General features: G+C 30.6%; 2 protein-coding genes and 1 non-coding gene across 5 annotated transcripts; all 3 read right to left on the bottom strand.

The window, feature by feature from the left end:
• Nucleotides 1-1532: 1532 nt before the first annotated feature.
• On the bottom strand, nucleotides 1533-1626 carry TRNAY-GUA (transfer RNA tyrosine (anticodon GUA)). The gene is made up of 2 exons: nucleotides 1590-1626; nucleotides 1533-1568 (listed from the first exon to the last, which is right to left on the bottom strand). It is a non-coding gene; the product is annotated as a tRNA-Tyr (tRNA).
• A 936-nt stretch (nucleotides 1627-2562) lies between these two features.
• On the bottom strand, nucleotides 2563-7940 carry LOC109818252 (TATA-box-binding protein). Of its 2 annotated transcripts, XM_020383687.3 has the most exons (10): nucleotides 7662-7933; nucleotides 7219-7374; nucleotides 6422-6509; nucleotides 6006-6077; nucleotides 5422-5472; nucleotides 5106-5150; nucleotides 4925-5017; nucleotides 3678-3779; nucleotides 3500-3573; nucleotides 2563-3137 (listed from the first exon to the last, which is right to left on the bottom strand). In XM_020383687.3, coding segments are annotated over exons 2-10 (603 nt in total). In that variant the 5' UTR covers nucleotides 7296-7374; nucleotides 7662-7933; the 3' UTR covers nucleotides 2563-3136. The 2 variants fall into 2 exon arrangements, with proteins under 2 accessions (XP_020239276.1, XP_082929001.1); XM_083072875.1 differs by lacking the exon at nucleotides 4925-5017 and having other exon boundaries at nucleotides 7662-7940.
• Nucleotides 7941-12183: 4243 nt separating this feature from the next.
• LOC109818249 (CBL-interacting protein kinase 2) lies at nucleotides 12184-15899 on the bottom strand. 2 transcript variants are annotated; one of them, XM_020383684.3, is made up of 2 exons: nucleotides 15742-15899; nucleotides 12184-14349 (listed from the first exon to the last, which is right to left on the bottom strand). In XM_020383684.3, the coding sequence occupies exon 2, from the start codon at nucleotides 13897-13899 to the stop codon at nucleotides 12511-12513; it is 1389 nt and encodes a 462-aa protein (XP_020239273.1). In that variant the 5' UTR covers nucleotides 13900-14349; nucleotides 15742-15899; the 3' UTR covers nucleotides 12184-12510. The 2 variants fall into 2 exon arrangements, with proteins under 2 accessions (XP_020239273.1, XP_029124628.1); XM_029268795.2 differs by lacking the exon at nucleotides 15742-15899 and adding an exon at nucleotides 14457-14480.
• Between the last annotated feature and the right edge of the window lie 265 nt (nucleotides 15900-16164).

The raw sequence follows: 16164 nt of genomic DNA, 5'->3' as shown, positions 1-16164 counted from the left end.
TACATTTATTGTGTATTAATGACTGGGGTAGAGGGTGTCACATGTTGGATAGTGGATTGACCCATAATCCCTTCTCTGTTGCTTATATTGTGTGAATAAGGTTTCCCAATTGATTGCATCATATGTTTTTTTTTGTCTTCTATATGATTTTGTTTTGTTCTATTTTATATTGTATAGTTGTATATGTCTCCAATTTCATGATTGAATCTGTAATTGTGAAGTTTGGATTGCTTGTGAGTTCTCATGAAACCCTAAATGGTTATTATGTGAGTAGTTAATAGGAGTATGTAATTAGATTATGAAATTGATATTGGATTTGAGTATTTGATGATATAATATAGTAGTGTTAAGTTTTAATCATGATTTTTATCGATTGGATTGAGAGAAGAGAGTTCGAATGTGAGTTGTGTCTAATTCTGAAAATTCTAGTATGAATATACCTTAGTATTTGTCTGATTTCTCTATGTATGATTAATGAAATTGAGTTCCGAATGTTAGGTTAGAAAGTAGACATTTAAAGCTATAATTTAGACTAAAAAATCACATAAAAATGTTAAGGAATAACCAAGTTATCTGAGTTAAAAGATGAACTTCATATTTTATGCACGAAATGTAATATGCGTATGTTGTAAGCCTTTCAAGTATACTTAAATGATAGAATTAAGTTCTAGATGTTATCTTTCAAATTCCATTAGAATCGCCAAAAAAGAAGGTTTAAAACTAAAGTTATGATCAAATTAGTAAACAAAAGTCAGACTGTTAGATTTAGACTGAAACGTTGCGACTTTGTATTTTTTAAAAATAGTAGATGACATAACTAGCTCTTGAGATCGAATTAGAGGTTGAAGATAATTGTCTTAACTTTATAAAATAATTAAGATCAAGCTTGATATCATATATATATATATATTGATAGATAAATAGATAGATAAGGTGTTTGGATCACACGATATCTTAAAAAATTAAGTTGTAAAAATGTAATTTGCAAATGAGAATGATGAATAGCTTTACCCTTTAAGTGTTTGATCTTATGAATGGTTTGAGGTAGTTATATCAATGTTTAGGAATGATGAATTATGATAGAAAGCAATTGTTAATAAGTTATGGTGTAATTTGATGGTTAATGACTTGAGCTGTTTTAATGATAGCAATATCTAAAGACTTAATGTGTGATATTGATAAGACTGTGAAACTAGTTAAGTTACTTTCAGCTTTACCAATCTCTAGGATTAATTATTCTCAAATCACATTATTTTTTCTTTTTCCCCATCAATTATCTCCTTTGAAAACAATTCAAAAGTAAAACTATAAAGAGATACAAAATGTCTTTTTTTTTTTCTTCTACTAGTGCATACAATATTAATTACTAATATTTTCACAAATAAATGTAATTATTATTTTTTATTTTCAAATAGTAGAATTTATATTAGTATGAAAATTGTTAAACTAAATTTTTTCCATCTAACATTATTCGAATAGCTCATAAAAGATGTATAGTCTTCGCACCAAAAGAAAAATTGATATTAAAATATTCCGACCTGCCGGATTCGAACCAGCGACCTAAGGATATCCATTTGGCATGTTACCAACTACAGTCCTCCGCTCTACCAACTGAGCTAAGGTCGGTTTGTGACAATGGCTTTACACTACTTAAAATAATTTATTATAAAACTATGTATTCGTTTTTTTATATTGAAGTAATAGTCTATATACAAATTTATAACATCTTTCTTAATATTAGAGTGTTGGTAACTCTATATTTAAAATAAAAAATGATAATAAAAGTTATAAAATAGTAGGTAGTTTGTAATAAAAGAGTGAGTGATTTGATATAATTAATTATGAGAAAGGAAATGTCTTAATGATTTGTGCATAGTTTTATCATCTCTTTATATATTATTACAGATTAAAATTATTTTTAAATTAGACGGATTCTCAAAATAACCGGATCTTACAATGATAATTTTTTCAATATTTTTATTTTTTACTTTTGGAATATAAATAGAAAAGGATATGTTTTCTTTTTTCATATTACTCTGCTGATAATTTTTCACCTTCAAATACAATGAATAAGTTGTTTCAATGAAACAAAGAATAATAACTCTTTTATTTCCTCCAAAGATGGTCTGTATAGGAACTAGACTAATTGGAGTGTTTTTTATTATTAGTTCATCACTAATGAATATTATTTATTGAACAAAATGACATTCTCTATTAGGAAAACTCGGCTAATTGGAATATTTGAATACACGTTACTATCCCAAATCTTTAGTTTTTCAAGATTGATGTACATTAATTAAGAAATATTTAATAGATGTAAATTTAAATTAAAAATTCTTATTTAATATCTTATTATCTCAACTCTATTATTTTATTTTTTATGAAAAATTAAGTAAATAATTGATAGAAAAAGTATCTATTAAATATGAATACAGTTGTAAGAAAATACCTTTTAACATTTAACATGTTGCCAATCAAAATCATCTAGAATTTTAAATACCTTTGAACATTTAACATGTTGCCACGCATTAAGTTACTATAAACTCCAATTTAAGTTTCAAGTACTACACAGCAAACGCAACTTAATTCTTACTATTACTTTCAGTTTACTAAAAGATATTAATGATTTACATTGCAGTAATGCAGAGAGATCTTGCTTACTAGTCACTAACTACATCACGTTATGCAGTTCTTCTAAACCCCAACATTTTGAAGTTAGGAAAGGCAGATAAAATTCTTCAAATTCATGTAATTTCGACAGCTTTATGTTTTGATTCATTGTTCAAAACATTCAGCAGTCGTATAAGAAAACATATTGACTCTATACCGTACAAGATTAGAATTTTGGATGATGGCAAACAGCAGAAGGATTGTTTACCATCAAACTCTTCCACTAATCCTTTTTCATTTTTCTACTCTGCCTCTTCAAAATCTTTTTCTTTTTTTTGTGTCAAATTCAATACACAGTTTTATATTAATTTTTTCACTTCACTACAGCAAGACCCCTTTTCTAAAGAAACCGACTGTCTTAGTATATCTCAATCCAGATTACAGATATCTCTTGTCTTAATATTTACAGCTCCGGCGCTCTGTGATCTTCTCTGCCAGAAAACCTTGCTTCTTCTCTTGACAGTAATCTGCCATTAATAGCAAATATTCAAAGATATCAGAACTCACAATAAGATATGCATTTCATGACACTCAATATCAGTCAAACTAAGTGCCTCCAAACACAAGAAGAAAATGCTCAGTTTATACTTGTAGTTACATCACATGTAACATAAGCACTTCTACAAATATAGGATCCAGAACAAAATCTGCATGAGGCAATCCGTCCTTAATAAGGAAAACCTTAGCCCTATATTTGATGGAATTATAATCTTATAGCTGATGGAAGAAAACAAAATAATAGAGACAATGATATTGATTTGTTATATTCCTAATCCAGGGATTAGGACATGTATATCCTATACCAATTGAAAAAGAGCCACTTCCATACCATTGTTGGTTTTTCCTGAACTCAGTAAGCACGGGATATATGTTCTCAAAGGCTGTGTAAGTCTCATCTCTAACCTAAAGAAATGAAAATGAAAAAACAAAAAAAAAAAATAAGTAGTTGAATCAGCTGCGAAAATGGTGAAATATAAAATTACAAGGGAACATCCCAAACACGATACCTTGGCGCCTGTCAGGACAATTTTTCCAGAGACAAATATAAGCAAGACTATCTTGGGTTGTTTCATGCGATATATTAGTCCTGGAAACAGCTCTGGTTCATACTGCCAACAAGAACAAGCAAGTTCAACATATGTTCATTCGCTAAACATATAGTATATAGCAAGAAAGTAGGTAACCAACTGCACATGCAGAAAGGCACAAACAACTGAAAATGGTTCTTTGCATCATCTACACCCCTTAACCACACAAGCATCATGACCTAAACATACTTCCACACTCCGTTCTTCCTGTTCTAATTATAAAAACTTCAAAAACTTTCAAAACATAAGTATCTGCAAAATGCAATTGGCAATGGATATCATAGGTCAAACACAACTTCTACTTAATTAAAAAAAAAAAAAAAAAGTTATGTGGTTGTTTGGTTTGTTAGAGATCCCACATCAACTACTTGGGGTCGGGGTCATATATATACTACTTTGGTCATATTACTAGTTTGCAGGATACAGAATCTTCAATACACACTCTTCACATAAAATTTACAAGATTGAGCATTTGTAGATAGTTCGATAACAACTTGATAGCGAGACCCAACCACAATTGCTAGAATGTGAGTTTCAGTGTAACACCGTCTAGTCAGGTTAGAGTTGCTTTCTCACTTATATACATCACTTTAGTCATATCATTAATTAATGTGAGATCTTCAACATGGCTGTCATGGAAATCAAGAATTGTTTTGCATTCATACTAGTTAATCCATGTTTTCCATAATGTTTACACGAAGATTGTCAAACTCGAGAATTTATGTAAACTAGTAGAGCTTTGTAAACTCATAAAAGTTTACCTAATATAAAAATAATATTAAAAAACCTATAAGTATTAAGTAACATATGTGTATGAAGCATAATAAAGAAAAATAGCATATTTGACACCACACATCGGGTATATAATTGAAACAACATAGAAATTATGTAATATGATACCAAACAGCAAGATGCCAAACAACAATTGGGCAATGATAACCATTTTTCAAATTAGACTCACTAGAAGAATATATAAGCAATATAAATCAAAAGAAAAGAAAGAAAATTCATCAAATCATGTACAACATCCTATAGAATAAACTCATGTAATGAGGGCATATACAGTACTGATTACTAGAACAAGAATTTGTCAAGACTAAATAATCAAGATCATATTTCCACAAATTCACCAGGAAAAACAGAAGATTATGACATTTCACACTTACACTTGAAAAAGCACTATGGGAATAGGCAAGACCCTCAAGCCGAATGGGAAACTTGACATCACAAGAGCCAACAATATTCTGAATCTTAAAATCCTAAATTGCAATAAAAAGAATAAATCAATGATCACACACTATTTCTGTAGTTTGAAAACAACTGAAATTTTTGGAGTAGATGTAGTACCTTAAATTTAGCAGGGAAACCAAGCTTTTGGATAATTCTAGCATACTGAAAAGGGAGAAAACAAGTAAAAAAAATGCAATAAATTTTCAAGAATAAATGTGTGGATCATGCTTATACATGAGTGAAGAGAACAACAAAACCATCCCCCTCCAATGTTTTAAAGAAGCTTATTTTTCTATAAACTACAGGATGAATAGGCTGCAAACCTAGCTAACATTGATGGAAAGGTTCTCCAGTTAATCAACCACAACTTGAAAGTTTTCAATAATATATATACAGTATAAGGGAGGCCCAGGAGGGGGGACCATTAGCATACCTTCCTTGCAGCCAATTTAGACTGTTGCTCACTCTTAGCTCCAGTACAGACCTAACCATGCCAATTAAATTAAGAAGAAAAAAAAAGGCATAAGAAATAGAAACACGTCACAAGCAAGCAAAGCAACATGCTTAATCAATTTGTTGTTGCATGAGAAGGAATAGAAGCACTTCCAAAAAGGGGGAGGAATCCTAATGTTAATTCTACACCTATAACGGTAAACTGGTGGAAAATGGACAAATCTGAATTGTATAAATATAGCATTTAAATTGGCACTAGTGTCCAAATTCTTGTCCACTAATCATATCTGCCATCAGCGTAGTTAACTATAAATTATTGTACAACTTCACCTGTACGTTTTTTTGAGACAAAAATGAAAACAACAATAAAATAAACTACAACAAAAAAATGGTTGTCAAATTGGGAATCGCAAAAATATGTATATAAATAGAACAGTTTCTTTATATACTTCTTTATATGCAAAACACCAACCAGTCTGAATCAATTAGTTGCAGAATCATGTGAGTTTATGGCATTTCCAACTAAACTGGACAGAAGTAAAAGATGCAGGACAAAAAACTGACCATCTTGCCAGATGCAAAAATGAGTGCAGTAGTTTTTGGTTCCCTGATCCTCATAATCACAGCAGCAAAACGCTGCAAAGATTCAATCACAAACATTAGCCCTGCAGACAAATGACCAATCTGTATAAAGACATATCTCTAGCATGCAAGTTAATTATTGATTTCAGATAACAAAAATGCAGTGGATAAGCGGTTCGAAATCAATAGTAACTTTTATAGAAAAATCACAGATCAACCTAGCCTCACTAGAACAAATAGAAACACTGAAATTTTTTAGAAGCAACAGACAAACTCCACAACTGAACAGAAACCAAGCCAATCTCACTGAAATTGCAATGCAAATAACAACAAAATGTACACGTGCACACACACACACACAAGATGGGAGCTATTCACCATCAACAATCAAGACTTGCCTTAGGATTGTATTCTGCATTACGAGCTTGAAGTGCAATTGATTTAAGCTCCAATTTACAGTCCAAATTGACGGTTGACACAATATTTCTGGCAGAACAAATAGAAACCTTTTAGATATTCCAACGCAAATATAATCAATCATTATCAAGTCTAGGTAATTAATATAAAATATACATAACGAGCACATTCAGCATAAATTTTGAGCTAGTCATAGAAAAATCTTGGAATTCACTACAAGAAATTCCACATTAGAGTTTAACCCCCAAGCCCCTCAAATCTCATTCACTTAGTTCTGATAGCTGAAAAGAATACCACAACATATCAAATATGAATTTGAATGCTCTGACAAATACAGAAAACAGGACAGACCATTTACAGATAATCTCAAGCATAAGTTTCTGTTTTGAAGCAATAGTTGCTATTGGAATACGAGTATATGGTACATTGACTAAGCAAGCATCTTTAACCCCAAATACTGGTAAACCCACATGATCCACCCCACATAAAACCACAAGGTGAATTCGGATAACAGTATACAGTACGATACCCTATCAGAAAAAGAGTTAAGTTTATCATCTTTGCAAGTTGTAACCTCAATATCATACATGGGGGTTCACTTGGATTTGGATATAACACTTTTTTTATATTCATGAGAAATGACCCACAGGCCACAACTCAAATTCTCATACCACTCATGTGAAGCAACTAAACCACATTGCATACAACACAGTTACTCATCTCATGCTTGCAATTGCAATCCAAAGAAGCATTCACATCAAAGAACAGTGATACTCACTGAAGGGTAGGCACAATCCCAGAAGGGTGCTTTGTTAAATCCACAGGTTGGCTAGCTTCCAATGCTTGATCGGCCATGAATAATCAACCCAATTGAACCTCACTCTTTAATCTTTATGCTATGCCTCAAAACCAGCCACACCCCACAGACACAAAGCTGTCCACCAACAGAAACCACCATGTTCCACAATAATCAGCACCAAAACCCTCATTCTTCCTTATAAAAAGTAACAAAATACACAAAAGAACCGCCTTTAAAAGAACCCAGATCTTGGAAGATTTTATACGCACACAAAATTCTTATTTTAGGCAAAAAAATGTAAAAACAATAAAAGGGCACGAAAATTTTCCCACGATCAGATTAAAAATATTAACAATAAATTGTTGGGTAATCCGTGTGTGACGAGTTAGATCTTATTGAGAAGATTGTTATGGGCATCAGACCTTTTTTTTTCTGTGTATATGTATATAGAACTAGGGTTTTTGATTTTGTTTTTGTTTTTGTTTTTGATAGAGAGATCTGAGAGATTGTTGAGTTGAGTTGAGTTGAGATGAGAAGATGTGTAGAAGATTTGGTGCGAGAATTCGAATGGGAGAGTTTAAAAAGGGTTGGATTGTGTTGCGAAATGAAGAGATTGAGAGAGAGACAGAGAAGGAGAGAGAAAGAAGAGGGTAAGTAAGATAGATCTGTCAGCTTCAGGGAATTTGTAGCTGCCCATACTGCCCTTTCATCCACACAGCCTACGGGGGAATCACAACGTGAAAAATGTGTCATGTATACCAATCATACATCCTCCCAAATTTTGACCCCAACCACGTCCCAATTAATTATGAGTGACGTTTATAATTTTTTTAATTATAAGATATAAATTTTAATTAAAGAGAAAAATAAACTTTTTAATTAGTCGGAGGATATAACTTTTTTCATAATTATATACCTATCAATCATCACACTTGTCACGGTTCAAAATCTAATAAATTTAAATAAAAAAATGTTTAAATTTTTCTAAATTTACTTTAAATATATACAAAATTGACATATAATATAAAATGTGTTTTTATAAAATTGTAAGTTATTAAAAAGTATTATCTTTGGTAGAGTTCATATATAACAACGATTTTCATGTAAGCATTGACATGACTCCTTTTGAGATGATGTATAAGAAAAGATGCAAGACTTGTATGTATTAGTAAAAGGAAGGTGAGTCAGTTGTTGTTAGGTCAAAGTTAGTTCTACAAACAATTAAAGAGGTGTAGCAGATGAAGACTGCCTAGAATAGGCAAAAATACTATGTTGATCGAAGTACTTAGAGGATAGCCGGTAGGCTAATCTCATAAGTAACTTTTAATGATGGAAGCTAATGTTGTGGTAAACTCATATCCAACCTGTTCTACCCTTATAATAGTACTAGACTTCCTAGTTTAAATGGTAAAATTGAGAAATCAAATTGAGTTGTTAGTTGACTTGGTTAAGATAGGTCATATGTTGTAGTTTGTTAGTGTCTAATTACTTAAATTGTTCACTGTGTTATAGGAGATCTTAGTAGTTGATATGTGTGATGACGCATCAAATGTAATAAATATGTTGTTGTGTTGAATGTGTTGATATTGATTAAGTTGTTGTGTTGAGATTGTTGTCATGTTGTGAGTTGTTATATTTTGATGTGATGGTGTGGTTTATATGTTGATTATGTTGTACTGATGCGCATTGTTAAATTTTGATATTATGTTGAGTTCTTTTCACAAGTTTATCTTTTGTTTTCCTTGTGATTGAAATTGTAATGATTATATTTGACATGAGAGCAGAACATGATTAACAAGATGACTTGTGTATTTGGTGATTAATCACGCTAGAGGTGCCTAGGTTTTATGTATGGCTACACTAATGTAGTCAGGTCTTGTATAGACATCCACTAATGCTTATATTTATGTTGCACTAAATACTATATTTGTATATAGCTTGTATGTACATGATACTAGTTACTAATTGTATGATAAACCCAAATTATAATGTATGTTGTTTAGACTTCAACTATGTAGTATTTGAGTCGTAGTAAGTATAATGACTAACTAAATCATTACATTAATAACTTATTTTAACATAATGTTAAATTTAATTTAAATAAATGAAAATGATATACATTATTAAAGATAAGGGATCATGAAAAAATCTCAAAGAAACTTCTGTACAAGAAAAATAGTTTGAAATAACTATTCTAATTTGATATATGTTAAATTATAGATAATTTTTAAAATAATATTAACTTCAATTTTAAAAATAAAAATGACATGTGTATTTTTTATTAAAATAATAATATTAGTACATATTTTAAAAATAATATATATATATATATATATTATTAAAGATAAGAGGTTATAAAAAAATATCTTAATAATATCTTAGCCAAAAAATTTATTTTGAACTGTATTACTTTTAGGAATCATTATCTAATGAAAAAATTAAGAGAAGAAAAAGTTATGCAAAAAATGTAAAATATTTTTAAACAAATTTACACTTTCATCTAATTATAAATTAGGTTAAATTGTACTTTTAATCTCTTTATTTTTATCAATATGCAATTTTAGTACCTTTATTTTAAAATAGTGACATTTAATTTACTTAATTTTAAAAATATAAAATTTTAATTTTCTAAAAAATTGACATTTATTAATTATTAAATTTTAACGTACACTCATACTTAAGTAATGTGATATTTAGTAACATAACAATTAAAAATTAAAAAAAAAACTAAAAGAAATCATGTAAATAATATTTATTAATAAAATAAATACTTATCACTCATTAAAATATATACAATTAAAAAAATTTTGTATTATTTTTAATTTTTATTTTTATATATCACGATACTAAATATCACGTCATTTAAGTGATAATATATCACTTGACAACAACAAAATTTAATAATTAATGAACTTCAAATTAATGATAAAACCAAAATTTTATATTTTTATAAATAAAAGGACTAAATATTTTTTATTTCAACCAAAATTATAGATAAACAAAATTAGAAAAACTAAAATTGCAATTTAACCTACAAATTGTCTTGTATAACAAATTTGTTAACTTTTATAATAAATATCTTAAAAATCGCACCAATGAATTTTTTTTTAATTTATAACTGTAATTTTTGGTATTGATAGTCCATGAATATTAGACTCTCTTTCTTAATATTTTATTTATTTTAATCTATTATTTTTATTTTAAGATTAAAGTTCAATATATATTTAACATAATTTTTTGTTGAAGGAAAATGGAAGAGAAAGAATAACTTTTTGTTTGTTTTACTATTGGAGAGATTTAAAGGGAAATAAAATAAATTTAATTTTTTTAATATAATATCTAAAATATTTTTATTTATTTTTTATAATTCAAAAGTATAAGTGTACATCCCATACACAGCAATTAGTTTACATAATTAATACAGGACCTGAATGATTTGTGTCCGTGTAGTATCTTTGAATTGTTTGTGGGCTAAATCAGGGGAAAATATGCAGGTTCATTATATATATACCTCTTTTTTTTATTAGCAGGAATTGCAGTGTCAATAATTGAATTTGAATTTAAAATTTTATACATATTATTTTAATTTCTCATCAGATTTATTCTAGTAGTGATTGTCACTTAATAGACAGACTCTAATGGTAATCATATCATTTAATAAATGAATGAAAATTTCACCAAGTAATAAGTGTAAAAAAGAAGAGCATATTCTTTTATCAAAAAATTATTTAACTTTCATCTTTTGAAATTTTGAATTATTATTTAATTTTTGTAAAAAAAGTTAATTTTAATTTTAGCTTTTATATTTTTTTTTAAATTTTCACCTTTCTAAAAGTTAAAATCATAATTGATAATCTCTAATATTAATATTTCAAAATTGACAATTATTTTAGAGTTCAATACAAACTTTAGAAATCACATATCACAAATTGATATTTTTTTTTGTAACTATACTACTGGTATGAATTCTCCACTATCAAAAGTGGTAACTAATCTCTATCAAAGATTAGTAAACATACATAAAGTAAATATTCTCCTTCCAACATCGCATTATTAAGTATCATTAACTTTATTTCACACAAATAATCAATCCAAAATTTTGAATCTAACTCAACCTAAAAAAAACTAGCCTAAAAGATAAATTTTCTATACTTATATACATTATTTTGATTCTATCAAGATTATGAAATCTCACATTAAGAAATATAATATTAAATTCAAGCAATGTAAATTTTGTTAAATTTCACCACGTAAATTTAAGGCCAAAATAACTTAATACTACATCTGATCCTTTTATAAGAAACAAGTTATAATATATTTTACACTATAATTTATTACTTATAAAAAAATAAAAGAAAAACAAAAAAGAAGAAGAAGAAGATGACCGGAGGTAGTATCAATTCACAGAAAGGAGTATCAAGTTTTAAAAATAAAAAATAAGCTTCAAGCAGTGTAAGTTTAATGTCTTTTTTTTATGACAGATAACCACACAAGTTGAATTAACAAAATTACTTGATAATTACTGGTTATTCAACAATATCCCAATGAAGCAATTAATGTGGCGTGTTAGATTTTACGTCACATGATCACTATGCGCGTTAAGCTTATCTACAATACAAGTTGTAGCTTCCACGTCCATTGCCAATCAGAAGCACAAACAAACATGCGTGAACTAATTGGCCAATAAAAGTCAAAAAATAATGCATATTGTCAATTTTTAATTTCCACCCAATCGCGTTTCAGAATCCCCTTTTAAATAAAATAAATGCATAATATAATAAGGCAGAACTTGACCAAATCAACTCATAGGAAATGGGTATAGGAAACAAAAAATTTAAGAACATTACATAAACAGATATAAAGCAATCTTCAAAATGCAAATGCCGGTTCAAAACATGTGAAGCAATATAAAGCAAACTAAATATTAAGAATGATCTAAAAGGATGGAATAAAAGACCCATTTGGGCAAATTTGCAATTTAGGTACACAAGGTTTAAATTCAAGTATCCATCAAACAAGAGGAGACTGAACCAACCACATTATTCTATGAATCCCATCAAATTAAGTACTTAACCAAGACAATGACAAAAGAAGCACAGAGCATAAAACAACCAAGTGATGCAATGTGGATCATGAACTAAGAGTGTTTGAACCAACATCATAAAATCACGTCAATAGGTTCAATTGATGCAGAAGTTACTTTTTGTTGTTTCTGTTGGAACATAAAAAGAGAGTGATGATCCGCATTGCAAATTTGGTTTCAAACATGCACTAAGCAGTATGGGTAGGCTGCTGCTGCTGCTGCTGGTCTTCTTCCTGGACTACTTCATGTTGCTGTGGTTGTTCTCCTTGCCAGGTCCAAACAATGTCTTGAAGTGCTGGTCTAATATCCTGTTTGAAAAGCTTCTGGTACTCCATGGTATCCCCATTGCACTTTCTAAGTTCCACCATATGGAAGTGTGGTGTGATCTCAAAGATCTCAGCATCAACACCCAAAAACCCTTTCCTGCCTTCCTTGGAACCTTCCAACTTGAACAAACCTCCATCTTTCTTCCTTACTCTCAACCGAAGCCGCTTACAAATTTCTTCCAACTTTGAGATTATGACTGAGGCCGGCTTCTTCGACGTAAATCGCATCTCTTTCTTGAGAACAGTGTCCTCAAACAAACCAGATAGATCAAAACCAGTTGAGAAGGAGATAATATCAAAAGCATTTAAGTTACTAGGCTTGGCCTGTTCTTGCTTTGGCTCGGCAATAGGACCTCCATTCTCACAAGCTTCAAATACTCCATCAGCAGCATCCAGAGTGGCTAGTTCTTCGTTTTCAGTTGCAATTATAGTAGGCTTCTGCAACCCCTTTTTAAACCAAGAACTTTCCATAATCTTGGCCATTGATATCCTGGTCCTTGGATTTGTATCAAGTATTCTGGACAATAACCGGCGAACATCGGGTGCAAACCATTTAGGAAATTTGAATTCCCCTTTACCAATTTTCCTGTACATCTCCATCAGATTTGAGTCATGGAATGGAAGATGACCAGCCAATAGAACAAACAAGATTACCCCACATGACCATATATCAGCTTTCATCCCATCATAACCCTTTCTGTTTATTACTTCTGGAGCAACATAGGCAGGGGTTCCACATGTAGTATGGAGCAAACCATCTTGCCTCTTAGATTCAGTAAGGGCACTCAACCCAAAATCTGAAACCTTCAAATTCTCATTTTCATCCAACAGTAGATTTTCGGGCTTTAAATCTCGATGACACACCCCCCGGCTGTGGCAGTAGTCAACTGCACTGATCAGTTGCTGAAAATATTTCCTAGCAACATCCACCTTGAGCCTTCCTTTGACTACCTTGTTAAAGAGCTCACCACCTTTTGCATACTCCATGACAATGTAAATTTTGGTTTTACTGGCAATTACCTCATAAAGCTCAACCACATGTGGATGTCTGATTAATCTCATCACAGAAATTTCACGCTTAATCTGATCTACCATTCCAACTTTCAAAACCTTTTCTTTATCAACTATCTTAATGGCCACACTCATGCCAGTTATAAGGTTCCTAGCATGGTAGACCTTTGCAAAGGTTCCTTGACCTAATAATTTCCCAAGCTCATATCTTTGCATAAGCACACTTCCCTTCTGATCCATTTTTTTAACACTTTTTGCGTACAACCAACACTACTGTCAATTGTATAATATACTAAGTATATACAAATAGTAAATACTCGTGCTTACGTAAGATGCTCAAAGCTCAGCCATCTTCACAAACATAATGTTTTGACATCACATAATTGCATAGATTTCCAGCCACCTCAGGCACATGAGCATAAAATTGATGTTGGCAGTGGTTTAAATATCCAATCCCAACAAGGATTAACAAGGATAGCTCGGATGGAGCTACAACCTCATTAACCTGACAGAGGGAACTCTTTACTTTCAACCACATCTTTCAGCATTCCCTGGTTTTGGTAAAGGGCACTATAGATTATTGAAGATGAACTCCTTAGAAACTTTCAAGAACCGTCAAGGAATAAAGCAGCACCTGGATAGCTTTACAGTTTCAACTACTCCAAGGCATAACATCTAATGAAGGCACACCTGAAAAAATGACAGAAAATTTAGTAGGCAGCCTTAAACAATGCAATCCAGCTAAATCAATTAAAAAAAAAAGGTGATTAATTATCTTATGATAGGTAAATTCTAACCTTATTCTATCAATAATTATAACTTCTTTCAGATGTCAGTGTTTAACAATCTGGATGTATGCAAAACAATCCAAGAAAAGGAGTACAGAAATCAAAACCCCAAATCAAAACAGCAACAGTTGACTTTTATTTATAAATTTACAGGATTCAACTTGAGGACAAGTTAGCCAAATGATTAATTACATTTTTCCTCTATTATTCCAGTGAACTAGTTGGTTCTTGAGATATCAGGAATAAGTAATTCAAGACAGAAAAAAAGAAGACAGGTTTGAACAACTACAGAAGTACATGTCTATATGGTGCCAAAATTTAATAGATCCACCCCAGAGATGACAGCACGCTTTTCGACAAAATCAAGTTTAATCAAATAGTCATTGAACTGGTTAGATAAGCACACTGCATTTGCCAATACAACACATATGGACTCCAGACATGAACAAGACACGTGTCTGTTTAAAAGTTATCAGCAGTGATTTCATACCAAAGCCAGCTAGACAAAAACAAAACAGAGCTCACAGATCCATGTGGATTTTCTCAAAGTAGAGGAATTTGGTGAAACTTCAAAAGAAAAGGAAATTCCACAAGGATGAAAATAGGCACTACAAGCTCCTATATGCATGTGTTTCCACTTCCCATCTTATCATGACCTAACTTTGATAATCTCCCCTTACATTCTGTCCACCGAATTTCATGATTGCTTCACATGATTGTCTGTGGTCCTTGCCACATCATGCTTTGAATGGTGTGATGAAAAAATAGAGAAATTTGTTATCCATGGTTTCTGGTTGGCAATAATATCACCATATACAGCAATTCAATCGAAGAAAAGAGGCAAAGTATAAGAAAGAAAACAAAGAACTTTTACAAGAAAGGATGGGAGAAACTAGAAAACTGCCATTGACAGGAATATACTAATACCAACAAAAACGCTATAAGAACAAAACCAGTATAACATTAACAAGTAAAGTTTCCACCACCATCACAACAACAAAAAAAAAAAAAAAAAAAAATCGGAAAATAGCACACCCTCTACGCCACCCCATAAATAAGAACATTAGAGGGGTATGAAGAGAGAGTGGAGAAGCTTGTGACTTTGCGAGATGCTGAATAAAACAGTGAAAAAATATTTTAAAAAATGACGCTAAAACTCGGTATGATCTCGAACTTGAAGCCAACAAAGTAAAAAGCCTCAAACTTTGAAAGAAGAGAAACGATTCTGTTTTGTTTTTGGTTGGCAAAAGGAAAAACTCAGAAAAATGATGCAGAAGAAAAAGTGAAAATTTACCTGTTACGGGGTTTAAGAATTATTGGGTATCTGTTTGTTGCCGCAAATTGCAGTGAAGAAGACGAACCAGAATTGAGCAAAGAATGAGAGAGAGAATAAGTGTTATCGTTTTAACGTTTGTTGAGAAAATAGGGAAAAATGGAATGTTGTGGGAGTAGTTTCTTATAGACTTGAATTCTTGTCTCTTCCCTGTAGGCCCCATGACTTGATTGTTACATATTCATTAAGTTTGTTAGGTTTGTTGATGTTTATTTCTTCTGTTTTTTTTAATATATTTTTTTTTTTATCTTTAACAATCAAATTATATATTTTTCTATTTTTCAAATAAAATTTGTTAATACTTTAAAATTATGATAATAATTATATTTATATTATTTTAAAATAAATTAAAATATTTAATATTTTAATATATACAATATACAA

Source organism: Cajanus cajan, chromosome 4, assembly GCF_000230855.2.
Source record: "Cajanus cajan strain Asha chromosome 4, NIPB_CcT2T_4, whole genome shotgun sequence".
NCBI classification, from domain to species: domain Eukaryota; kingdom Viridiplantae; phylum Streptophyta; class Magnoliopsida; order Fabales; family Fabaceae; genus Cajanus; species Cajanus cajan.
The sequence above is the reverse complement of the archived record's forward strand: the minus strand, read 5'-3'. Positions and strand labels throughout refer to the sequence as shown.

Excerpts from the sequence above, each read along its gene's own strand:
- LOC109818252 (XM_020383687.3), bottom strand. The coding sequence starts at position 7,295 with ATGGCCGATCAAGCATTGGAAGCTAGCCAACCTGTGGATTTAACAAAG. Across the intron at positions 5,473-6,005 it reads TTTTTGCATCTGGCAAGATG|GTCTGTACTGGAGCTAAGAG; the intron begins GTCAGTTTTTTG and ends TGGCATGGTTAG. Across the intron at positions 5,151-5,421 it reads CTAAATTGGCTGCAAGGAAG|TATGCTAGAATTATCCAAAA; the intron begins GTATGCTAATGG and ends CTCCCTTTTCAG.
- LOC109818249 (XM_020383684.3), bottom strand. The coding sequence starts at position 13,899 with ATGGATCAGAAGGGAAGTGTGCTTATGCAAAGATATGAGCTTGGGAAA.